This window comes from Microcaecilia unicolor, chromosome 2 (genome assembly GCF_901765095.1).
Source record: "Microcaecilia unicolor chromosome 2, aMicUni1.1, whole genome shotgun sequence".
NCBI lineage: Eukaryota > Metazoa > Chordata > Amphibia > Gymnophiona > Siphonopidae > Microcaecilia > Microcaecilia unicolor.
In genome coordinates, this window is record NC_044032.1 from 95,861,715 (window position 1) to 95,888,213 (window position 26,499).

At 47.5% G+C, this 26,499-nt stretch overlaps 1 protein-coding gene across 4 annotated transcripts in view; it reads left to right on the plus strand.

Annotated features, from left to right (window-relative positions):
- The window catches only part of IL31RA (interleukin 31 receptor A), a 148,514-nt gene that overhangs the window by 58,724 nt on the left and 63,291 nt on the right, over positions 1 to 26,499 (plus strand). For all 4 annotated transcript variants that reach the window (XM_030193140.1, XM_030193143.1, XM_030193141.1 and 1 more), the window contains 2 exons: positions 12,585 to 12,705; positions 23,911 to 24,068. In XM_030193140.1, the coding sequence (XP_030049000.1) occupies positions 12,585 to 12,705; positions 23,911 to 24,068 (279 nt within the window). The remainder of the gene's footprint in view (positions 1 to 12,584; positions 12,706 to 23,910; positions 24,069 to 26,499) is intronic.

Below are 26,499 nucleotides of genomic sequence, written 5' to 3' on the forward strand. Positions count from 1 at the left end.
TGTATCTGCAAGGAGTTGGGAAAAGAGGGTAGTGGTGGTGGCCTGGCGTACATCATCTCGTAAGGAGTAAGGCCGGTAGCCTTGGGGGTGCACCTAAGATGCAGCAAGGCCAGTGGGAGAAGGTCGGGCCATTTGGCTTTAGCTTCTTGACATAGCTTAGCGAGCTGGTTCTTCAGGGATCGGTTAGCTCTCTCCACTATTCCACTACTTTGGGGTCTCCAAGCACAATGCAACTTCCAATCGAGGCCCAGCCTCGTACTGAGCTGTTGGATTACTTCACTGGCAAATGCAGGCCCGTTGTCGGAGTTTATCTGCTGGGGGAGACCGTATCTGGGCAAGATATGATTAATCAGTAAGGAGGTGACTTCTTTAGCCATTTCCGTTCTGGTAGGCTGGGCTTCAATCCATCCGGTGTAGGTACACACAGCGACAAGGATGGCTTTGTAGCCCCGCGCTGGAGGCATATGTGTGAAGTCAATCTGGCAGACATGGAACGGGCTAGTGCCACGGAGGACATGTCCTGGCGTAGGACCGGGTCCCGTCCTGGGGTTGTTCCGGGCACAAGTTGCACATTGACTGGAGGCGTTTTTAGTCCACAGGGACATCTTGTTGATGTAGTAGGTCTTCTCGAGCAGGCGCCCCAGAGCGTCCCTGCCCAGGTGAGTGCGGCTGTGGGCCTCTTTAGCCACCGTCCATGCCAGGGCTTCGGGTATCCATATTCGCCCATCCTGTAGTATCCACCAGTCATTGTGTGATTCCAGGCCTTCTTGCCGGGCCCACTCAGTTTCTTGGGGGGTATAGATGGGGGTCTCTGTGGGGAGGTGAACGACGAGTACGGGGTCAGAGGAATGAGAGAGGTAAGGGAGTTGACTTGCCCTTTTTGCGGCGTCATCCGCCCGTTGGTTTCCCCGGGCGATAGGGTCCGTCCGGCCGGTGTGGGCCCTGCAATGCATCACAGCTACTTTCTTTGGCTTCCACACTGACTCGAGTAGTTGACAGATCTCAGTGGCGTTTGCGAGTCCCTTCCCTTCAGCGGTTAGATATCCTCGCTCTTTGTACAAGGCCCCGTGCACCTGGAGGGTGAGGAAGGCGTATTTGGAATCAGTGTAGATGTTAACAACCTTTCCTTCAGCGCACAGGAGGGCTCTAGTGAGGGCGATCAGTTCCGCCTTCTGGGCTGACGTTCCGGGCGGTAGAGCCATAGCCTCGATCACATGGTCCTCAGACACAACAGCATAGCCAGCTCTGCGAATTCCCTCTATTACTTGGCTGCTTCCGTCGGTGAACAGGGTAATGCCCCCTTGGCAGGGTTGGTCCTTGAGGTCAGGTCTGCTAGAATGCACAGTGGCCATTACCTCTTCACAGTCGTGGAATGGTGGTTCAGGGGCTGGAAGGAGAGTAGCGGGATTAAGGTTAGTTGTGTCCAGGATCCGTACCTCCGGGTTTTCGCACAGGAGGGCCTGGTATTTGACCAATCGGGAGTTGGTCATCCATCTGGGTCCGTGGCTCTTGAGTAGGCCGCGGATGGTGTGGGGTGTTGTCACAAAGAGGGTCTGGCCAAATGTGAGTTTATTGGCCTCGTGTATCAGCAGACAAGCCGCCGCAATGCTTCGGAGACACCCCGGCCATCCTCGTGCCACGTTGTCCATGCCCTTAGAGAGATATGCTACAGGGCGTTGCCAGGTGCCGACCAGTTGGGTAAGGACTCCAAGTGCCAATCCCTTCTTTTCGTCGACGAACAAGTGGAACGGCTTGGTCACATCTGGCAATCCGAGCGCTGGTGGGGCCACAAGGGCCTCTTTGAGGTCCTGAAGGGCTTTCAGTTCGTGTTTCTCCCACTGGAGGTTTTGGCCTTCGAGTTCAGGTCCTTTCAGTTTGGTGTACAAGTCTTGGGTCAGAACAGCGAAGTTAATGATCCAGATCCGGCAGTACCCAGCGGCTCCTAGTAATGCCCGCAATTCCTTCTTATTTGCAGGGGTGGGTTGGTTGCGGATGGCTTGAGTTCGGGGGATACCGAGCCTTCGGGTCCCTTCTCGGAGGCGAAAACCCAGGTACTCGACTTCGATCTCACATATCTGGGCCTTTTTCCGGCTGGCTCGGTACCCCTGGGCTTCCAGGGTTTTCAAGAGGTAAAGGGTAGCTTCTGCACAGTCCGTGTACGTTCCACGGGCCACCAACAGGTCATCCACGTATTGGACGACCGGCCCGTACTCGTCCTGATACGTTTTCAGGTCCTGGGCAAGTTGGTCACCAAAGAGGGTAGGCGAGTTCTTAAATCCCTGGGGAAGCCGGGTCCATGTAAATTGCTGCTTATTCCCAGTCTGTAAGTCTTCCCACGTGAAGGCAAACAACTTCTGGCTGCCGGCAGCAAGAGGGATGGAGAAGAAGGCGTCCTTCAGATCAATGACACTATACCACTTGGTCTGGGCTGGCACTTGGGCTAGGATTGAGTAGGGGTTTGGTACGAGGGCGACTATGTCGGCTACCTGGTTGTTGACTTTCCTCAGGTCCTGGACGGGTCTATACTCTGATGTTCCCGGCTTCTTAACGGGCAACAATGGGGTGTTCCACGCGGATCTGATCGGTTTAAGGACCCCTTGTTGAAGGAGTTTCTGTAGATGAGTTTGCATACTATGCCGGGCTGCATAAGGGATGTGGTATTGTCCTTGGTTGATGACTTGAGCATTTGGTTTGAGTTCAATCCAGATGGGAATGGCGTTAACGGCCAGTCCACCGGGGTTCACTTCTGCCCATACATCAGGCACCTCATCCATCAAGGCTCGCCTCTGCTGAGCAAAAGGGGTGTCCTGGGTGTAACGACAGTCGCCGGGGCCTGCAATTGGGGGAACATGTAGTCTCCATTCTTCTCTCACGGGGCAGACAAGCATCACTGGTCGGTCTTCAAAGTGAGCTTCCACTTCACCCGTGGTCTTGAACTTCAAGGTGGCCTGGAGCTTACAAAGTAGGTCTCGACCAATCAAGGGGACTGGGCATCCAGGGATGTGTATGAACTGATGAGACACCATCGTCTCTCCGATCTGGACTTGGCGTTCCTTGAGGAGGGGAGCTGTGAGTGATTTCCAGGAGGCCCCCACAATCGGTATGGTTTCTTTCGTGGCCGGGGCTATGGCAGTGGTGATAACAGATCGCTGGGCCCCAGTGTCTAGTAAGGCCTTCATTAATTGCGTCCCCACCCGGATCTCCACCAGAGGGTCAGTGGGGACTCTGCCCTCCCGGTCCCTTCATGCAGTACGGTCCCGGGTGGCGTCAAGGGCCATCTGCCATTCCTGTTGTTCATCACGTCCTCGGCCTCGTCTGGGACCCCTTGGGCGGTCGTCGTTCTCCTCCTCTCTCGTGCGGTCTCGTGGCTTCTCCGGGCAGTCAGCCCACCAGTGCCCTTCTTCTCGACAGTTTGCACACTGGTTACGTCCTATGGGGGACCGTGTTCCTCTTCCCCTTCGACCCCTTCCTCTGCCCCGTGGTCTAGACCCCAGGCGTTCTTCCAGTACCGTGGCCAACACATCTGCCTTCTCCCGCATCCGTCTGGTCGTTTCCTTCCGGGCTTCCGTCTTCTCCTCTTGGTCGCGGTATCCGAATACATGATCAGCTATAGCTTTCAGTTGGCTGATACTCATCCCTTCAAACCCCTCCGTTCTCTGTAGCTTTCTTCGTATATCCGGTGCTGACTGACTGACAAAACTCATAACCACGGTTGGGAGGTTCTTGGGATCTTCGGGGTTTATCGGACTATGTCTTCTAAATGCCTCCATAAGTCGTTCAAGAAAGTCCCCTGGGCTTTCGTCCTTTAGTTGGACTACACTGTGGATTTTTCCCATATTGGTAACCTTCTGCTTCCCCTTCTTAAGGGCTGCCAGGTACGCCTGCTGATACCGGCGAATGACGGTTTGACCCTCAGCGGTTCGATAATCCCACGCAGGGGCAGCGGTGGGCGCCTCCGCCTCTATGAGGTTCTGTACGTTGGCATGGCCTGGGTTCGCATCCCGGACAGCTTGTTCCATATTCTGTTGTAAGAGGCGGCGTTCTTCAGTGGTTAGAATGTGGGCGCTCAATTGCCTAAGGTCACCCCATGTCGGATTATAACTATATATGATGCCTTCCACCAATTCTACCAGCTGTTCAGGTTTGTGGTCGTACGAGGGCCCATGCAATTTCCAGTTGTACAAGTCGGCACTGGAGAAGGGAACGTGGCTGTAGACGGTCGATTCAATGGGCTGGCCCCCTTCTTCTGCCGGGTTAGGGGTAAAGGTGGTAGATAGTCGGACTGGGTATAAGTTGGTAATCCCCGCCCTGCGACTGGAAGGGAGGGCATTTTGCGGACTCGATTGGGGAAACCGAGTAATTTTCTTCACAACCCTTTTGCTCTTCCGTGAGGTTGCGGGGCCAGTTGACTCAGGTGAGTCTGGTCGGGAAGTCTCTCCGGCATCCGATTCTGACTCAGAAGCCTCGGCGTTATCCGGACCCTCCACCAGGCCCGCGAAGTCGGGGTATATGGGGGCGTATGGAGGTGGCGCAATATCGTCTTCATATGTCTCCGCCGTAGCAAGTATCGGGGCCTTCGGAGGCACCTTTTCGGGCAAACCCTGAACTTTCCCTCGGGTTTCCTTCGGGGGTTTCATTCTAGGAAGTGTGTTGGTAGTACGGGGCGTGGTCTCTGTCCTAGCAATAGTAGCACGGGGCGTGGTCTTGGTAGCTTCAATGCTAGGGGCTGTCGGCCTTATGGGGGCGGTCCCTGCAGCCTTCTGAACGGCAGCGGTTGCCGGGGTTTGGAGAGTGAAGGCATGGGTCGGCAGGGCTTTAAGTTTAGTTTTCCGGCCCTTTCTCTGGTTCACCACCATAAGGGCAGCTTTTTCTACCTTACGTTGGGCCCAGTCCGGCGGGTTCCGGACTACATTCAACCACGCTTCTATATATGGTATGTCTTCAGGACAGCCCGGATTCCCTTCAACTATAACGATGTCCATAACTGCTGCCACCTTCTCATACTCAAATGACCCTCCGGTGGCCATTCCGCGATCCCCAACCCTGGCCACATAAATTGACATCGCTGTATCATCCCGGCCCTACTACATTTATCTTGGTCGAACACTTCGCTAAAGTGCTCCGTCATTAAGTCTAGAGGTGTGGAACCACCCCCGCCCATCCTAACCTGAGTGCCAAAGGAGAGACCACAGACAAAGGGGGAAAGGGATGGTGGAGGAGTAAGGGGTCTCTTTCCACCGGACACAGAAGGGTCAACACTCGGCCTGACCAGAACGCGGTCGCCCGGTCCGGAAATGCAAGCCCACTCACACACTTTCATACGCCACAAGAAACCCTCCCGTTCGGTTTCTTCGCCCGAGCCTAGTGAGTTTCAAGACCTAGTCCGTATTAGTCACTGGCTAAAAGAGGGTGATCACGCCTCTTCTTCGGCCCTTACTGGGCCGGTCACTACGTTGAGTATACTCGCCTGTTCGCCGGGGTCGCAGGCCGCGCCGTCGGTGCGCTTCTCTCCGGAGTAGGAAAAGGTGCCTTGCCGGAACCACACAGCCCCTTTCCAGTCAGGCGGAATTGATCGGCCCTCCTCCGGGAGATGGATGCTGAAATCAGCGGTGGCCACTCACCACCTTCTCGGGAGGGGATCGATGACCCGACTCGACCGCAATGGGGGAGGGGAAAGAATATAATCCGATTTCCCTTTTGTATACACTCCTGGCTGGCTCGCCAATGAAACAGGCTAGTGAATCAGGAGACAAAAGGCCAAATTGGTTCCAAAGCAATGCAACTTTATTGCTAGCAATGAACAGCACTGAGTTGTCTCAGGATACTGTGTGTCACAAATCATCTGACACTTACATTTATACTTCCCTGCTGGGCCTGCGCATTAGGCCCCTTATACATCACAGTGGACATGCGCAGTAAACATTTGTAGTTCTTACAGTACACATTTGTAGTTCACAGTACATACACACGTCATAATACTGAAATGATACTGGCAAGGGAAACGAAACTTAGCATCTTCTTCTACACACACACAATGCTCCTTTCTAGCACAGGAGATAAGGTTCGTTAGGCTCAGAGATGCAGGGTGGGGGTGGCAACACCCTCCAAGGCCATCTATTCATGTGACGCCTACGTGCAAGCTGGTCTTTGTGTGCAAGCCTTGCTACTACTGTTACAAGCTGTATATCTAATGCACCTGCATTCTGTCTTACATTAGTAAACAGCAAACTGGGTAAGGCACAAATGTCCAGTACATCCATAAAGTATAGCCAAAAGGCAAAAGCAGAGGTAGTATGCATAAGTATGAGTCCATCAGTATGCACAAAACATGAGGTTGTTCTGTTGGTCAGTAGTATTCGAGTAGTATCCGGCGTTCCACTCCTACACCACCACCCCCCCCTTGGTACGCCACTGGTTTACACTGATGTAATTTGTCAGGCATACTGTGGACTTTCTTGATCTTAATAGGTGATTGACACATGAGGAATGATGTTACATGCCCAAAAAAAGAGTAAGAGGCTTATGCATATTTTCCTAGATTCTATATAACAAGCCATGCCAAAATCCAGACAGATTCTATAACAATGTGCATAACTCAATTGGCTTAACAAACTAATTAGCATTGACAACAGTACTTAACAAGCAATAATGAAACTAATTGACAATAATCAGAATTTACACATACATCTCGCTAAGCGTGTTCTGTAATACATTGCTCCTAACCAGTGGCGTACCAAGGGGGGGGCGGTGGGGGCGGTCCGCCCCGGGTGTCGGCGGGTGGGGGGGGTGCTCCGTCGTCTCCTGCTACCATCCTGCGTTTTTTTTTAAATCCATGCAGCGACGCAGGCAGCGCCTCGTGTCTGCCCTGCAGTGTGCTGTCAAAAAAGAAAATCGCTTTGCCGGCGTCGGGCCTTCTCTGGCTATGTCCCGCCCACTTTTGAGGTAACTTCCTATTTCCTCGAGGGCGGGACATAGCGAGAGAAGGGTCCCGACGCCGGCAAAGCGATTTTCTTTTTTGACAGCACACTGCAGGGCAGACACGAGGCGCTGCCTGCGTCGCTGCATGGATTAAAAAAAAAAAAAACGCAAGATGGTGGCAGGAGAAGAGGGCTCTGTCGCTCTCCACGGAGGGGGGGGGGGGGGCTCAGATGGGAGAAGGAGGTGGGGGAGCTCAGAGGGGAGAAGGGAATTGGGGAGGGGTGAGGGGAGCTCAGAGGGGTCCGCAGAAGGGAACTGGGGGAGGGGTGGGGGAGCTCAGAGGGGTCCGCAGAAGGGAGAAGGGAACTGGAGAGGGGTGGGGGAGCTCAGAGGGGTTCACAGAGGGTTGAAGGGAACTGGGGAGGGGTGGGGGAGCTCAGGGGTTTGCAGAAGGGAGAAGGGAATTGGGGAGGGGTGGGGGGAACTCAGAGGGGTTTGCAGAAGGGAGAAGGGAACTGGGGAGGGGTGGGGGAGCTCAGAGGGGTTCGCAGAGGGGAGAAGGGAACTGGGGAGGGGTGGGGGAGCTCAGAGGGGTCCGCAGAAGGGAGAAGGGAACTGGGTGGGGGAGGGGTGGGGAGCTCAGAGGGGTTCGCAGAGGGGAGAAGGGAACTTGGGAGGGGTGGGGGAGCTCAGAGGGGTTCGCAGAGGGGAGAAGGGAACTGGGGTGGGGGGAGGGGTGGGGGAGCTCAGAGGGGTCCGCAGAAGGGAGAAGGGAACTGGGGAGGGGTGGGGTAGCTCAGGGGTTCGCAGAGGGGAGAAGGGAACTGGGGAGGGGTGGGGGAGCTCAGAGGGTTTCACAGAGGGTTGAAGGGAACTGGGGAGGGGTGGGGGAGCTCAGACGGGAGAAGGGGTCTGAAGCTGGAACTGGGGTCCAACAAGGGGGCAGGAGGGAGAATGGGTCCATGCCTGGGGCAGGTGGGAGAATGGGTCTGGGGCTGAAAAGGGGGGTTGCAAAGCATGTGGTGGATGAAGGAGGCTGAAAAGGAGGGTATTTGGGATAAGGGGGCTAGTGCTAGAACTGTGGACTGAAACGGGGCAGGGGCTGAAACTGTGGGCTTTAAAGGGGACAGGGAGAACTGGCTGGGGCTGAAGCTCAGGACTGGTGAGAGAAAAGGGCTGGGGACTGGTGGGATAGTGGGGCTGAAAAGGGGGGCCTGTGGGAGATGTGGGCTGGGGCTGGAACTAGGGGCAGGTGGAACTGGGGGCTGAAGGGGGGCAGAGAGAGAGGGGACAACAGACCCTGGAAGGAAGTGGGGAGCATGAGGGAGGGCAGACCCTGGATGGATGGGAGAGGGAGGGCAGACGGATTGAAGGGGCAGAGAGAAAGGTCAGATGGTGGGTGGAAGGGGGAGAGAGAAAGAAGGCAGACTGGGGCAAATGGTAGATGGAAGGGAGAGAGAGGGCAGACAGTGGATGGAAGGGGCAGAGAGAGAGAGGGCAGACAGTGGATGGAAGGGACATTAGAGAGGGCAGACACTGGATGGCAGAGAGAGAGCAAAGACAGATCCTGGATGGAAGGAAGACAGTGAAAAGAAGATGAAAGCAGAAACCAGAGACAACAAACTGTAAATATGTATTTTTATTATTTTGCTTTAGGATATAGTATTGTAGCTGTGTTGTTTATAAATAGAACATGTAAATAAGGTAATCTTTTTATTGGACTAATTTTAATACATTTTGACTTAACTTTCAGAGAACAAAACCCCCTTCCTCAGGTCAGGATAAGATACTGTAACAGCACTATATTGTACTGACCTGAGGAAGGAGATTTTGGCCTCTGGAAGCTAAATGTATTAGTCCAGTAAAATGGAATTATTTTATTTTCTGTATTTGTTTTATTTCTATTTGTTAATTTGTAAAGTGGTGATTGGTATTTGTTAGTTTTTTCAAATTTACATCTGCTGTCTTTATATATTGCACAGTACTAGAGGACATTTTCTGTTTCTGTGGTGTTGCATTGTATACAGAGTCTGACATCAGGGGGTTCAGTTTAATTTTTGTCTAAATAGAAAGTTTGTGATTACTTATCCTATAGTGGATTAGGGTGTATCTGTGTTTGTGAAAAAGACATGGCTTTCAGTTGGCATTGACTGTGCAGGATCTACGATCTGTACTGTTCTGTCTGGTTTCGTTTTACAATAGGTGAATTGATGTTCTAGTGCTCACTGTAGTGTTTAAGATGCTTTCCTTTTCCTTGTGTGACTCGTAGAAATGACTGCTTATGGTATGGTAGAATTGCTCTATAGGTCCTGAGTGTTTTGTATTCTCGGTATGCCTAGTACTGGATTTGGGGGGGGGGGGGTGTTAAAAAATGACCGGCCCCGGGTGTCAACTACCCTAGGTACGCCACTGCTCCTAACTTCTAACGCACGCAGGCAAAAAGGGGAATGTTTATGGGTGGGAAAATGGGTGTTTTATGGGCATTCCAAAATTCACTTTACATCAGTACAACAATAGATATACGCACATTGAAACTCAAAATTTCAAGTCTTAGTACAACTTATAACTTTTTATTACTCACTAATGAATCCTCTATTCCCTCTTCCCCTCTCCATACCTATTCCCTCTAGGACAAATTCACAGTCACATTATCTCCCACAGCCAAATAATTCACTAGCCCACTTACCTGCTTGTAATCGAAATAGAAAAACGCCTATATTGTGACCCAAATCGGGAGATAGACATTTATCTCACAAAAACGAATAAAGCGGTATAATCGAAAGCCGAATTTGGACGTTTTCAACTGCACTCCGTCGCGGATGCGGACAAAGTTGATGGGGGCGTGTCGAAGGCGTGGTGAAGGCGGAACTGGGGCGTGGCTATCGGGCGATCAGAGATGGGCGCCTTTCGCCGATAATGGAAAAAAAATATGCGTTTTTAGCGAGAATTTAGGGCACTTTTCCTGGACCCTGTTTTTCCACGAAGAAGGCCCCAAAAAGTGCCCTAAATGACCAGATGACCACTGGAGGGAATCAGGGATGACCTCCCCTGATCCCCTAGTGGTCACAAACCCCCTCCCACCACAAAATATGCCGTTTCACAACTTTTTATTTTCACCCTCAAATGTCATACCCACCTCCCTGGCAGCAGTAAGCAGGTCACTGGAGCAGTTATTAGGGGTGCAGTGGACTTCAGGCAGGTGGACCCAGGCCCATCCCCCCCCACCTGTTACACTTGTGCTGGTAAATGGGAGCCCTCCAAACTGCCCCCCAAACCCACTGTACCCACATGTAGGTGCCCCCCTTCACCCGTTAGGGCTATAGTAATGGTGTAGACTTGTGGGCAGTGGGTTTTGAGGGGGATTTGGGGGGCTCAACACCCAAAGGAAGGGTGCTATGCACCTGGGAGCTGTTTTACCTTTTTTATTTTGTAAAAGTGCCCCCTAGGGTGCCCGGTTGGTGTCCTGGCATGTGACGGGGACCAGTGCACTAGGAATCCTGGCCCCTCCCACGAATAAATGTCTTGGAGTTATTCGTTTTTGAGCTGGGCGCTTTCGGTTTCCATTATCGCTGAAAAACAAAAACGCCCAGCTCAAAAAAAGATAAACGTCCATGTTTTTCGAAAATACGGTTCGGTCTGCCCCTTCACGGACCCGTTCTCAGAGATAAACGCCCATGGAGATAGACATTTCCGTTCGATTATGCCCCTTTTAGTAATCTAGGGGTGAGGGACATAAGAAATGGATCTCACACATTGAAAAATGTATGCATTGCTTGCTTTTATGCATATTTTAATATGGTTGAAAATGTATTTTGCAGTTCAGAGGCCCCAAATGCTGCATTAACAGCCTATTCATTGCTACTCTGCATCCTGAAGGTATGCAGAGTAGCACAAAATTATTCAGGGTCGTCAAGTCGCAGGAGGAATGTGAACGATTACAGGAGGACCTTGCGAGACTGGGAGAATGGGCGTGCAAGTGGCAGATGAAGTTCAATGTTGACAAGTGCAAAGTGATGCATGTGGGTAAGAGGAACCCGAATTATAGCTACGTCTTGCAAGGTTCCGCGTTAGGAGTTACGGATCAAGAAAGGGATCTGGGTGTCGTCGTCGATGATACGCTGAAACCTTCTGCTCAGTGTGCTGCTGCGGCTAGGAAAGTGAATAGAATGTTGGGTGTTATTAGGAAGGGTATGGAGTCCAGGTGTGCGGATGTTATAATGCCGTTGTATCGCTCCATGGTGCGACCGCACCTGGAGTATTGTGTTCAGTACTGGTCTCCGTATCTCAAAAAAGATATAGTAGAATTGGAAAAGGTACAGCGAAGGGCGACGAAAATGATAGTGGGGATGGGACGACTTTCCTATGAAGAGAGGCTGAGAAGGCTAGGGCTTTTCAGCTTGGAGAAGAGACGGCTGAGGGGAGATATGATAGAAGTGTATAAAATAATGAGTGGAATGGATCGGGTGGATGTGAAGCGACTGTTCACGCTATCCAAAAATACTAGGACTAGAGGGCATGAGTTGAAGCTACAGTGTGGTAAATTTAAAACGAATCGGAGAAAATGTTTCTTCACCCAACGTGTAATTAGACTCTGGAATTCGTTGCCGGAGAACGTGGTACGGGCGGTTAGCTTGACGGAGTTTAAAAAGGGGTTAGATAGATTCCTAAAGGACAAGTCCATAGACCGCTATTAAATGGACTTGGAAAAATTCCGCATTTTTAGGTATAACTTGTCTGGAATGTTTTTACGTTTGGGGAGCGTGCCAGGTGCCCTTGACCTGGATTGGCCACTGTCGGTGACAGGATGCTGGGCTAGATGGACCTTTGGTCTTTCCCAGTATGGCACTACTTATGTACTTATGTACTTATGTAGATGTTTCTAACACAGGATAGTATTTAAATATTTGCCCAGCCATTCCCATAGCTATTCACTCCATTTTCTTTCATGGCCTCAAATTCGGTGAATGGACCCCAAATTTTGGGAATATTGTCAATCACCATCATCAAAATATTTATTTTATTTATGGTGAACATCCCTCCTGAAACAGTTCTGCCCAAAGTGGTTTACAGAATTTAAAAACCACACATTTAAACAAATGCACAAATTAAAACAAGCAAGAACTAGAGCAAATCCAATCCCGCCTACCAGCAATATGTAAATAAAGATTACATGATCAGCATCCTTCAGTACTAACATCACTAATTCTGTACAGGAGAAAGAAAAGCAATCTTTAAAGAAGGGGGTGGGGTGGAACAGCCAGGTCTTCATCAGTTGTCAGTTGTGTTGCCAGAATTTTAAAACAAATTGAACTCGAATAACTTTGTTGCCACAGTCAAAGGGGTTAATACATCTAGGATGTCAAATCAGTTCCCAGGACACACCTAGTTAGTCAGGCTTTCAGGATACCCACAATGAAAATGCATGACATAGATCTGTTTACAATGGAGGTAATGCATGCAGATCTGTTGCATGCATTGTACATATCATTAAAACCTAACTGGCTAGGTGTATCCCAGGGATAGGGTTGAGAAAACCCCTTGGTCTAGAAAGAAGAAATATATGTGGGGGCAAATCATTTTAAATAATGAAACTGATCTAAATGTCAGTCTTCAACAAACTTTTGTGATTATTGAATAACATTTCTTTTGTTTGCTTTGAAATACAGCTCCACCAGGAAAGCCAAAAAATATTTCCTGCATTTACTATGACCAGAAGAATTTTACTTGCACATGGTTGCCAGGAAGAGATACTCATCTTCAGACAAATTACAGCTTGGTTGCAAGAAGGTATGTTGCTTATATATGTATTAGGAAAATATGCCAAAAATGAGAAGATTAAATTCATTTTTTTCTGTTTTTCCTTTTGCCTTCTGTCCCCACATTATCCTGGTCCTACCCTCAGGTCAGTGGCGTAGCCACAGGTGGGCCTGGGTGGGCCAGGGCCCATCCACTTAGGGCTCAGGCCCACCCAACAGCAGCACACGTTTAGCGGTAGCTGGTGGAGATTCCAAGCTCTACCAGCTGAAGACTTCCCTCTGATGGTAATGAAAACGCTACTCTCCACGATACTAGCACCTGCGCATGTTCAGTTTTCAGCGCATGCCTGCTGCAGACTGCCAAGGTGGAAAGAAGCATTTTTCTGCCAGCTGAGATGTCTTTTGGTGGTGGTGGGGGAGAACATTTGGTGCCCCCACTTCTTGTCTAGGCCCACCCAAAATCTGTTGTCTGGCTACGCCCCTGCCTCAGGTGACTTGCAAAAGTGCAGGTCTGTCATATTTCCCCATCCCCTCCCTGGCTCCCCCCCACTCCCCCATAACCCTGTGGAAGCAGAGATCTTAAGGGGCTGCAGCAATCTTCAAACTGTTCCTGGCCCTGGTTGCAACTTTTAAGATGTTCCTGACTTAGCCACACCCTCCTGTACATTGGTGGTCGCCCTGTTTGCATACAACTGTAGCATAAATAACTTGTGCTGCAGTTGTATGCAAATGTTTAGGCATCCCTGGTCAAATTATAAATTTTACTCAATCCATATGTGAACAGAAGCTGACATGACCTCTAAATGGCACAAAGTTAAACAAGATGTCTCTTTGCACATTTTTATGCATAATTACTATTTATTTAAAAAAAAAAAATTCAGATTCAAAATAAAGAAAGCAGTAAAAATTGCAAGTGTAAAAGTTTGTTCACTCTTTTATTCAGTACTTGATGACACCTTGCTTGAACTCATTGTTTGAGGATGTGGTAAAAGCAGTTAGCGTATCTAGATTTTAAAAAGGTTTGGACAAGTTCCTGGAGGAAACGTCCATAGTCTGTTATTGAGATAGACATGGGGGAAGCCATAGCTTGCCCTGGGATTGGTACCATGGAATGTTGCTACTATTTGAGATTCTGCCAGTTACTTGTCACCTGGATTGGCCACAGTTGGAAGTAGGATACTGGGCTAGATGGACCATTGGTCTGACCCAGTATGGCTATTATGTTCTTATGTTTTGGAATTTTTTCTCAAGTGTCCTTGCAGAACTCTTCTGGCTCAGAAATAATCTTAGGTTTCCCTGAATGCACTGCATATTTGAGATCTTCCCACAGATTTGCAATGTAACATTCAAGTCTCTGGACTATGAAGGCTATCCAGAGCTTTCATCTTTCTCCCCTAGTTGATTCTTCATGGTTGATTTTGAGATGTGTTTTGGATCATTAGCTTGCTGAAATATGGAACTTCTTTTTAGCTTTTCAATTTCTTCTCTGATTGTGGGATATTAGCTTCTAGGATATGTATTCAGTTAAATGCATTCATCATTTCATCTGCACAATATTTGCTGTGCCACTGGCTGCCATACAACCCCAAAGCATAATAGATCCATCCCCATGCTTAGCAGTTGGTAAATATTCTTTTCTTCAAATGCTTCACTTTGGTTCTCTCCAAATGTGAACAGTTTGATTTTCATTTCATCGGTCCAAAGCACTTTGTTATATCCCCTTCAATACTAACCCTTCAGATATCACAAACAGCATGAACACTATGGAATCCTTGCATCAGTCTTCAAGTTAACACTAAACAGGGAAAGAAACACACTGCCTCATACTCTCATCTCTGCACAATACAGAACAATTCACAACTATCAATGCCTTGAGCTCATCCCTCCCAATCTCAGACAACCTGAAAATCCTATGCATCACCATAGACCATGACCTATCACTCAAAAACCAGGCCAAGGCCACTATAAAGAAAATGTTCCACACAATGTGGAAACTCAAACGCATAAATCAGTACCTCCCAAGAGAGTGCAACATGATCCAATTCATGGTCCTGGCCCATGTGGACTATTGCAATGGAATCTACACAAGGTGCAAAGACTGAATCTTAAAGAAATTACAAATAGCGCAAAACACAGCAGCCAGACTCATCTTCGGAAAAACCAGGTTACTTCCTGTTCCAGGGCAGAGGGAGCAGGGAGCCAGTGGAGCCGAGGGCCGCGCAGCTGCTCCCAGCAGCCAAGAATGCACCCGAGGGGGGGGGGGGGGGGTGATGCGCTGGTGGGGTCATTGCGCCTGGGGGTGGTGGCCGTGCTGCAGCCGGGGGGGGGGTGCGCATCGGCGATCCGCCCCGGGTGGCAGCCAACCTAGGATCGTCACTGCAGTCATTACCAAGACACAGGACAATCTCATTGGTCTATAAAGACTCTAACCTTGTTCTATATGAACTGCTGTGAATCTACTACAGACTTCACTGTTTCACATGAATTGTAACCTTGTTTGATACAATCTGCAACTAACTCCAGAATCATATAAGCCACACTGAACCTACCAAAAGGTGGGAAAATGTAGGCTACAAGTGCAATAATAAATACTAAAATATTTTAAGCTTCTCATGATTTTCTTTGCATGTTTTATATGATAACTAGTAAAAAAAGGCCCGTTTCTGACAAAAATGAAACAGGCGCTAGCAAGGTTTTCCTCGGAGTGTGTATGTTTGAGAGAGTGTATGTGAGAGTGACTGTGTGTGAGAGAGAGAGTGAATGTGCGAGTGTGTGTGTGAGAGAGAGAGTGAATGTGCGAGTGTGTGTGTGTGTGTGTGAGAGAGAGTGTGTGTATGAGAATGAGTGTGTGCAAGTGCGACCGAGTGTATGAGACCAAGAGAGTGTGTGAGTGACTGTGTGACACATAGAAAGTGAATGTGATACAGTGTGAGACATAGAGTGTGTGAGAGACAGTGTGTGAGAGTGAGAGAGAGAAAGACATTGACTGTGAGAGAGAGAGTGTGTGAGAGAGAGTGTGTGTGTGACAGAGATACCTCCCCCCCTCTCAGGTGTCAGGCCCCCCCTCCCTCCCTCTGTCTGGTGTCAGCCCCCCCCCCCTCTCTCTCTGGTGTCTGAGTGTTACTGTGCAGGACGCTGAACTCTGGCTGTGCTTCAAGGAACTGACCAATCCTATTTAATAGAATGCACCTCCAACATTCTGAAGCCGAGAAACCTCGTGTGGTTGGTCACTTCTGCTTGTGATGAACCCAGAAGTATGTGATGTCAATTCAGGAGATGGATACAGAGAGCAGGAATGCCTCAGCCATGCAGTCAGCTTCAGAATGTTGGTGGTACGTTTTATTATATAGGATTCTTGTGATGAGGTCATAGGAAGGATTTCCTTCTGGCAACTCTCTCATGAAGATCTTATTGTTATGTAAACAATACTGTACTATAGACCTATGAACTACTCTATTGTCAACTAACGTTATCAGCAGGTCATTTCAACTTATCTATGGGTTCTGTTTTGTAGATCTGACCAATTTTTAGGCAGTTCTAACCGAGATTTTTTTTTTTTGGTCTTCTAGATGCTGCCTTGACTTTATTATTTCTATGTAGCTTCCATTTCTTAACTGTGCTAGCTGGAAGCATATAGAGATTCTTTATAGCCTTGTTCTACTTCGTAAACTACTCAGACAGCTGCTTAGAGGGATCTCATGGTGGTTGCAAGTGGACAAATCAGCCATCATCAGCTAAGAAGTTAGAATGGTCAGAGTATTACAGACAAATTGAAGGTCTAATGAGTCACTAAATGTTTTGGGTCCTATTCATTTAAAAAAATTAGTAATGAATCATCTGTATGGATATAAGTTTATATACATGTTTCAACCCCCAATAGTGTCTTTGAAAATATATACATCAAACTTATTTGACAAAGAAAAGCATGACTGACCAAATCCAATCCATAAAATAGCCAAGATACATAAGTAAAAAGGAAACAAATCTATTGATGTGTCACTAATTTAGCCATAAAAAAGGAGAAGGGACACAATATGCATTCTTGGGGAGAAGAAAATGAGAAATAAAAAGAAAGTGGAAAATCACAGCTTACTACTTCATAAATTCTAAGGCCCAACATGGAGTCCATCTTTGACATTGTTTACTCACATTCACCTTCTGTCTAAAAAGAAACTACAGGGCCCTTTTACTGAAGTATAGTACTCGCTAATGGCATTAGCACATAGTAAATACTGCATGCCCTATTTTTTTTCCTATGGGCCACATTGCAAATAAATAGCACACACTAATGTCTGTAAGGGCACGTGAAAGTTTAGTTAAAAGAACCCTAAGCTAAACAAAGATAGCAAAGAAATAAAGTTACTCTGGTTTGAGTCACATATAGACATAGAAAGAGTTCAGGATAGCCATTCGAAAGTCAGCAAGGGAACAAAAAGAAGGAAGGAAGCCTTGGAGGAAGCCAAGGCTGAAAGATAACTAGGAAACTGTTTGTAGGAGGCCCTATGAGCAAGGAGCAAGATCTTAAAATCTATATGGTGTTTAAGTGGGAACCAATAAGAACAAACAAGATGGGTGGAAACATGATCTTGATGCCAAGCATTACTCAAAAGGCGAATAGCAGTGTTGCCTAGCATCTGAAGACACTTTAGAGACATGTTAGAAAGACCTACTTATATAATGTTGCCTGTTTCACAAAGCTTCGTCAAGGGGGAACTTCCACACCGTTTGATTGTTTATGTGTTTATGTGTCTCTTCACTGCCTCATGCACCTGTCGGGGTATATGGGCACACCAGTTAGATAAGATGAGCACACCAGTTTGATAAGATAAGTGTTTATGGATTATGACGTTATACCTATGCATTGTGAAGTTTAAATAAAGAAGATTTTAAGAGATTGCAGCATAGGAAGGAGGAGGTAATGAGTCAATGATTAAATTAATGTGCACGAGTGCAGATTCACCGTGAGAGTGAAGTGACAAGGAGCTGTGTTCAGATATATGAGACTCTACCTCACATAAGATCGTAGAGTGACTCCCAATACACTCTCTACTATTATATTTTTGTGTTATTTCTAGGATAAGCAGCATAGAATCTGTTTTACTGTTCTCTGTTGGAAACACGATACTGGGCTTCACGGACCTTCAGATGGAACTTGTTGCCAAAGGATGTAGTATCAGCGGTTAGTGAATGGCACTGCCCCAGGCTGTGCCCTGCACCTGTGCCCTGACTTACCTGCAGGAAGAGGGGTCAGGTCTGCGGTCCAGCATGGTGGGCTGCTGACATCAGCCTTTGACACTTTGGAGCAGCGCTCTCCCCTGCTGGTGTTCCTAGGCATGCATTTTTGCTCGCCAGAAGATCCTTTTAAAGGGCCCGCTGCGCAGGGACACCCATTTAAGGCAGCCATCCTTTCGCTTTCACTGCCTTTGCAATGTCTGATCTGCCTAGCCTTGCATTAGGCTCTGTCCTGCCTTGCTTGCGTTTGCCCTGCCTTGCCTTGCTTTGTATTATCCTGCCCTGCCTCATTCGTGTTTTTTTACTTGCCCAGCCTTGTGCCTACTTTGCCTAGCCTTGCCCTGCTCTGCCTTGCCCAATCTTAGTCCTGCCTGCCTCTAACCTGCCTGCCTCCTCTCCAGCCCACTTTGCCTTCTCTCCAGCCCACCTTGTCCTAGTTCCTGCTGCTCCATCTCCAAGGACTCTCTTCAGAGCCATCCCAGGTCTTGGGTCTGGCAGACCTGCCCCCAAGGGCTCTTTTCAGAACCATCCCAGGTCCCGGTTCTGCTGAGCCTGCCCCCAAGTGCTCTTTTCTTAGCTACGCCAGGCTCCGGTTTTGCTGGGCCTGCCTCAAGGTCTCATTTCAGAGACACCTGTTGATCTCTACCCTTCGTGGAGTGACTCACCTGCCATCCATGGTGACCCTCCTGACCTCTGGGTTGGGAGACCGGCATCAGTCTAAGGGCTTACCCCTCTAGGTTTGTGACAGTGTATCTGGATTTAAAAAGGGTTTGGACAAGTCCCTGGAGGAAAAGTTCATTGCTATTGAGATAGACATGGGGAAAGACACTATTTGTCCCTGGGATCGGTAGCATGAATCTTGCTACTATTTGGGATTCTATTTGGAGCAAGGTTTTTTTGCCTTTCTTCCCCCACCCCTTTTTTTTCCTGTTCACTATTTGGGATTCTTATGACCTGAATTGGCCACTGCTGGAAGCAGGATACTGGGCTAGATGGACCATTGGTCTGACTCAGTATGGCTTTTCTTATGTTCTTATAACGTTTATGTTCTTATAAGTGGACGGCATGGTTGGGCAGATCGGGTAGGCCATATGGTCATTATCTGCCTTAATTTTTCTGTGTTTGACAGTGCCTTGTCCAGGGCTACATAATCAATATTCATCATATTTATTTATACACATGTGGTCTAAAAACAAGGCTAGATCCAGTTCCAAGCTTAATTTCCAACATCAACAACTTCATTCCCCAGAGTCTGAGCGGGAATCGACTGCTTCTTAGAATCTATGAAAAACTGTAGTTGCTCAGCAATGAAGGAAACATCAAACATATAAATGGCAAGTGACCGTACTCACTCACAAATGCGCAGTAGACTTCCCTCTCTGTCCTGCCCCCGCGTCAATACGTGATGATGGGGGGGCGGGACAGAGAGGGAAACTGCGTGAAGGGGAGGGAACCGCCGAGGTTGCCGCCGCCGCCACCCCTCCACCCGGCCCGTCTCTTCGCTATTCAACTTACATCTCTGGAGCAGGCAGATCAGCTGAGCTGCCGTTGGCCTTCCTTCCCTGCCTGTGTCCCACCCTCGCCGACATTATGTCACACGAGGGCGAGACACAGGCAGAGAAGGAAGGCCGACGGGAGCTCAGCTGATCTGCCTGCTCCGGAGATGTAAGTTGAATAGCGAAGAGACGGGCCGGCGTCGGCGACTCGGGGGGGGGGGGGGGTTACCGGCAGTGGCGAATTCGGGGGGGGAGGGGCCAGCGGCGACCTCGGGGGGAGGGGGCAGCGGCGACCCAATAGCCCGTTTTAACGGGCTCAACGGTTAGTATCTTATAAAAGAAATCAGTATCACACATTTACATTTACATTGAAAACACAAATGAAGTGTTCCAAGAGCTTGAATTCCTTGTTGGAGCGCTAAAAGCTTTCTCGGAAAAATCCATAATTTTTGTCTTTTAAACTACCTTTCTTTTTTCTGTTTTCTACTTTGAATGTGAGACACTCTTGTAGGCTTCTGAGGCTAATTTTTAGTTGGTTTTCTTCTCCCTTATTTTGTGGATTATTATTTCCTATGTAATGGTGATGTATATCTATAGATCTGAGATTGTTACTAGAAGTGCTTTTCTTTCAAGCTTAGTGTTTGTATATTAAAATTATAATGCAGATAAAAACAAGGCTAATTTGCATAACTTGGATACCCTGAAAAAAAGACCTGTTTAGAGCACTTGAAAACTAGAGCTAAGAAACCTTGATCTAGTCTACTGTTTCCCAAGTTCAATCCTGGAGTACCCCTTGCCAGTCAGGTTTTCAGGATATCCACAATGAATATGCATGAAAGAGATTTGCATATAATGGAGCAGTCAGGGCCTTGCCTAGGGTCTCTGGTGCCCCCCTGCAGACTATCGGTTGGCGCCCCCCCCCCCCCCCCCCCCCCCCCCCGTCCAGCAGAGCAGGAACAGAAGGGAGCAGGCAAGTAAGCCGGACCTCAGGAAAAAATAGCACTGTATGTATCCCTCATTGATAAGTCTCTGACTCTAAAGTTTAGCAATTTCATTAAAGCAAAATGTATTTTCACATATCACATCCTATCCAAGGAGAATGTTTTATATATGTCACCCGTCTGTGGTAAAACTTCACACAGTATCAAAATACCTCTAATATGTAGTCGTGCCAGCCGAGGAAACTAACTGTGCTCAGCTCACAAGAGACAGAGTGAACATAAAATAAAACTTCATCCTTAAAAGATAATATCGGATGAATGCATGAAGGTGAATATGAATTCCTGTGAATGGAATCAATTTGATTTACAATAAATCCAGATACTACTCCCTCATATATATAACAAAAAATTATTTAAGTGGAAAGAAATACTCTATTGCATTCTAATCTCCTTTGCACCAAAGGATATTTATCTCTGATCAACTATCTCAGATCAAATATTTATTTCAGATCAAATATTAAGGTTTCCTTGCTTACAGTAACTTAAATCTACCTAGCCTTTATATAGCTTATAGGATTTAAACACTCTTAAACTGAAATTCACCCTTTTCTATTCTTCGTAAACTTCAAGTAATCCTGAAATATTCAGATCCTTTTCTCATTAGAGAAACTTCAATCGCCACCAATCTCTTTTCACTTATATTTTCTCATTTACCACAATCAGGCACTCTTTTATAACTTCAGTCAACAAACACAGGAAGTCATAGCTGGATGTCTCTCTTGGCAAAGGACAGCTCTCACTCTGTTCACTTCCCGGGCAGATTTCTTAACAGAAGCTGATCATCCAATCAGAGAGCTCTATTTGAATGCAGATTAACATACAGACACTCATGGGAATGTTTAGTGAAAAACACCGGACTAATTTGCATATGATTTAAACAAATCTGAGCATATGACAACCAAGTACAGACTCCCAGCACCTGAATTCTGCAATTAGATTTAAGGCAAATACTTTTAAAACTTATTTTTAGCACTTTTAAAATTTCAGGTTGTCTTTAATTTGAATGCTGTTTCAAGCTCTGAAACTCACCCTGACTGAGGAGCTAGCCCCAAACCGAAGCATAAATAGCAATCTGGTTGTATTCTCCCGTAACTTGAAGAGCCTGCCTGTCTCAATTAATACTGCTCCTTTGCATGAAAAGGGGAGGGCAGCAGAGATAGGAGAATCACAAGTTCAGGTGAAAGATTTTGCAAGTGAGCAGACGGACGGCAGGGCAGTGGCGCCCCTCGAAGGCATGGCCCTGGGAGCAGTGCATACAAATCAAGTTCATGCATATTCATTGTGGATATCCTGAAGACCTGACTGGCAAGAGGTACTCCAGGACTAGACTGGGGAAACATTTCTAGTCAGTAATGGTTAGCTGTGAAGGTATGGAAGGGATTGTAGAGCTTAGTAGCTGGATAGAGTGGGGTGATTCTTGTATTACTCAGAGTATTGTTCTTGTTTTGTATATTTTTTGAGAGTTTGTAAACGTTTACTTTGAAATTAATAAAATTCAAAAGTTAAAAAAAAAGTCCAAAAAAGTCATAAGGTGGCAGAAGGATGTTTTTCTCTCAAAAACATCCAAGTTGTGATTTTTGACACCTCGATTTTTGTCATTTTGCTCCATAATTAGACTAAATTTTAAGAGGGCATGTTTTAGGAGGGATGTGGGTGGCATATGGGCACCACCAAAAGATAGATGTTTTTCTACAATAATAGAACAAAATGAAAACTAGGGCCAAAATTTAAGATTTTTTGGCTAGTCCTGTGTCAGTCACGACTAAGTGACCAAAGGTTGCCTTAAATGACCAAATAACCACTAGAGGGATTAAGGCATAATCCCCTTACTCACCCAGTAGTCACTGATCTCCTTCCAGCACCCTAAGATGTGACAGTGACCGTACATACCAGGCTGTATGACAACTTCAGATATGATGGCAATTTCTATTAGAGCAGCAGGCAAGTCCCAGGAGTAGCCTAGCCCTAGTGGTTAGCAGGGGCGTAGCTACATGGGGCCATGGGGGCATGGGCCCCCGTAGATTTGGCCCTGGCCCCCCCCCGCCGCCAGCCCCTTCGACCCCCCCCCCCCACCGCCAACCCTCCCCCGCCACCGTCGGGTACGGTCACTGTCACAGACTCTGTTTCTGTGAGTCTGATGTCCTGCACGTAACATAACATCAGACACAGAAACAGAAGCCTGCTCTTGCGGATCAGCAATGCGGCCACGCCGGAGAAGAGGACTTCGGCTGGCGGGGGTTGGGGACCCCCGCCAACAAAGGTACCCGGCGGCGGGGGGGGGTTGGCGGCGGTGGTAGAAGAGGGGGTCAAAAGGGTTGGCACCTGGGGGAGGGGTCAAAGGTGGTGGTGGTGCGAAGGGGGGTTAAAAATGGTGGGAGGGGGGTTGGCAGTGCCGGGGGGGGGGGTGCTAAAATGTTCCCCTTCACCTCGGGCTTTGGACCCCCCTCCCCCTGAAGTCTGGCTATGCCCCTGGTGGTTAGTGCAGTGGACTGTGGAGAAGGGGACCCAGGCCCATATCCCACTCTAACTCATACACTCGTGGTGGAATGTATGAGCCCTCAAAAAAAGGGGTCCTTTTACTAAGGCGCGGCAAAAAGTGGCCTGCATTAGTGTCGGCGCATGTTGGGCCAGTTTTTACCACGTCTAGGATAAAGGGCTTTTTTCAGTCGGTTGGGAAAAGGGCCTGTGGTAAAACTGAAACCAGCACGCACCTATGTACCACCTGAGCCCTTAACACCACCCATTAATCTAGCTATAAGGGCTCACACGCTACACATGTGGTAACGGGTCGCTGCACGCCAACTGCTGATTAATGCTGGAAACGCCACATATGCATTAGGAAATAAAAAAAATAATTTGTCCCACGGTATGGGTGTATGCTAAATTTGAAATTACCTCCGGGGGGGGGGGGGGGGTTTGCACTAGCCTGGCGGTAGTCTCGTTTTGATGCACGCTACACGTGCGTAGAGCCTACCACGCATTTGTAAAAGGGCCCCTAAATACCTACTGTACCTACTTATAGGTGACACCTGGAAGGGCTATTGTGGGGTTTTGGAAGGGTCCCCATACAATATAAGTGGGTAACAGTGAGATGTGTACCTGGGACCTTTTATATGAAGTCCATTGCAGTGCCCCATAGGATGACCCACTGCTTTGCTGGGATGTCTGTGTGGCCAGTCTACTAAGAATACTGGCCCCTCATACAGCCCAATGGCTTGTTTTTCCCTAGGACCTTTTTTTTTTCATAATGGTCCTAAAAAGTAGACACACTAAGCACAAAAATGTCTAGCATATGGCCATTTTTAAAACAAAAAGTTGGACATTTTTTTCTGATTTGGAAATGGTTTTGCAAAACGTCCAAAATCAGATTTAGATGTCACATCGAAAATGCCTCTCATAATCTTTATGTGCTGTCATTTTCTCCATTTGTATTTAATTCACACTCACAGGTTAGACACCCACTCTGTGCTCGTTCTTTTCAGTTTCTCTTTCTCCCTTTATCCGCAGATCATCTGATGAAATAATCTGCCATTCAAGCACCAGCTCCTGTTTTTTCTGTTACCCAAATATTACTTTTAATTCTGAATATAAGATTGAAGTGATTGCTAAAAATATTGTTGGAGAAGCCCAATCAGATTTGGTCAAGATGCATACACTGGAATTAGGTAATTTGTTTTCTGTTTCTAATTAAGAAAATGTAAGATTTTATTCAACATTTTTTCTTTTTTTCACTGTTTTTATTACCTGTATGTGTACTGTATTTATGTATTATTATTAATGAAATCTTATATGCCACTCAACTAATTTAAACTATCCCAATGTTATACAGTATACAGTAAAACCATTAGTCTGGTTCTAGCTTTTGTAATGCACAAAGGGGTTTTCCATGGCTCTAACGTGTGTCATTAGTAGCCACCGAGAACCCCATGCAAATGTATAACATTGGACTCATTAGTATTTTAATGAGCTCATTCATAGTCTAATGTGTATTCCAGAGGATGCACAGCTCCAGAACAGCCCTAATTTAACAAGCAAATTTTATGGCTGCTCTGGAGCTGTTGGAGAGGAGAGAAGCACAAGCAGGAAGCTATAAAGCCTGCCTGCTTGTGCTTCCTACCTCTTATCTCCCAGTGCCCCCCCCCCCCCCCCCCCCCCGAATCTTTTAAAAAATTTCCCTGGTGGTCCAATGGACCACAACACCCCCTGCATCTTTTTCTTTATTTCCCTGGTGGTCAAGTGGACCCTGATGCCCCAATTTTTTTTAAACGTTCCCTGGTGGTCCAGTGGACCACGCCCCCCCCCCCCCCCCCGTGCCACTGGAACCTTTTAAAAAATTTTCCCTGGTGGTCTAGTGGAACAAACCCCTTCCCCTGTACAGGCACACACCCCTCCTTCCCTCCCGTACACAACCCACACCCCCGTCCCTCCCTGTACCTTTACAACAAGGTGGAGGGAGGAGGGCAGCAGCATTCTGGGATGCACTGGGCAGGGCTAAACACCATATAAGGGAAAAAGCTCCTGCCCTCCTGCCTCCACCTTGTTGTAAAGGTACAGGGAGGGGCAGGGTGGAGGTCAGGTATATGAGGGGATGTGTGTGCATGCGCAGGGGAAGGGGACCAGGAGAAATCACAGGTAACTGTAGCATGATCTGATATTTCAAGGATTTCAATGTTGCTTAACATGGGAGCCAAATCTTTAGAGCAAACTAAGTAATCCAGGCGAGAATATGAGTTATGGCGTGTTGAATAAAAAGTATATTCATGTGAAGTGTGGTGAGTAAGACTCCAAGAGTCTGTCCAACCACTAAGCTGCATGATGGATTTTAAGGTTTGACAAGCCTTCAGTTTAGCAGGTCGACAGTCAGAAGATCTATCCAGATATTAATCAATTGGAAAATTGAAATCACCAGCTATTATAGTGTGGCATGATAAAGAAGTAGTTCCTGTGCTGTTAATTTGATTGAAAAAGATGCTATCATCAATGTTTGGGGCATATATGTTGATCAAGGTAAGATGTTTATTATCTAGAGTCCCTTCAAGGCGAGACCATCTGCCCTCGGAATCGTGGGCATGGGAAGTAAGGTGAAATGGTAATGATTTGTTAATAAGGGTAATGACACCATTTTTGCAACCAGATGCTGGGTTCACATGACACTGGTCAAACCTTTTGCCACTCATTTTGGATGCTTCTTGCAAATTCAAATGCGATTCCTGGAGGAAACGTGTGTCAGATCTAGATTTTTTTCAAATAAAGAAGTATTTTCTTACGCTTGATAGGATGGGAAATCTCTTTAGCATTGAGCGTAATGTTACAAAGTTTCATCAAGGCGAAATAAATAATAACGATGCAGAAAGGAAAAAGTGTCCACGCACTTTGAAAATGCAAATAATCAAAAAGCAATATGAGCTGTTCTGTCCTCCGACAGCCTCGCACTAGTTTATAACGTGATCCTAAAATGTGTGTAATGCCTTTACTGTTATTCTCAGTCCCAAGGACTATCATTGCTGCAGTTTCCCACTGGAAAAATACATGAGCAATGCACTGTGGGTAATGTAGTTCACAGGCAGTGCAACCACACTTGTTTGGCTGTGTAAGAACTATTACCACTGGTTGTGAGGCTGCCCAGACCTTCCCTCTCTCTCTCTCTGCCAAGCTTGGCTCTTTTGTTTTCCTGTTCAGTCTTACTATCTGTCCTCAGAGGTCAGCCAGGTATGACCTTTCCCTCCTATCTCTAGGACTACCCCTTGCTATCCGATGGCAGGTTGTGTCCCCATTGGTCTCTATCTGCTCCTCCCTGTGTGAAGCCCCACCACTTCTTTGTCCTTTCAGCCACGTGGGGCTTCTTTCACCATTATAGCCAGGGACATGGAGCTAACACCATCTGGATCCACACAGCTCTGTCCTGCTGAGAACTCCCTGTAAAGAACCTGGTTTTTTACCCTGAGAATATCTCCTTCCAAATGAGATATCGCACATTCCAGTTACCCAGCTTTGGACTATTTCTACCTGTTCAACTACCTTCCCCTCCCCCTGCAATACAACTACCTCTCTTCAGATCTCCACCTCCCACAGCCTCCAGATTAAGAAGTCTCTGTA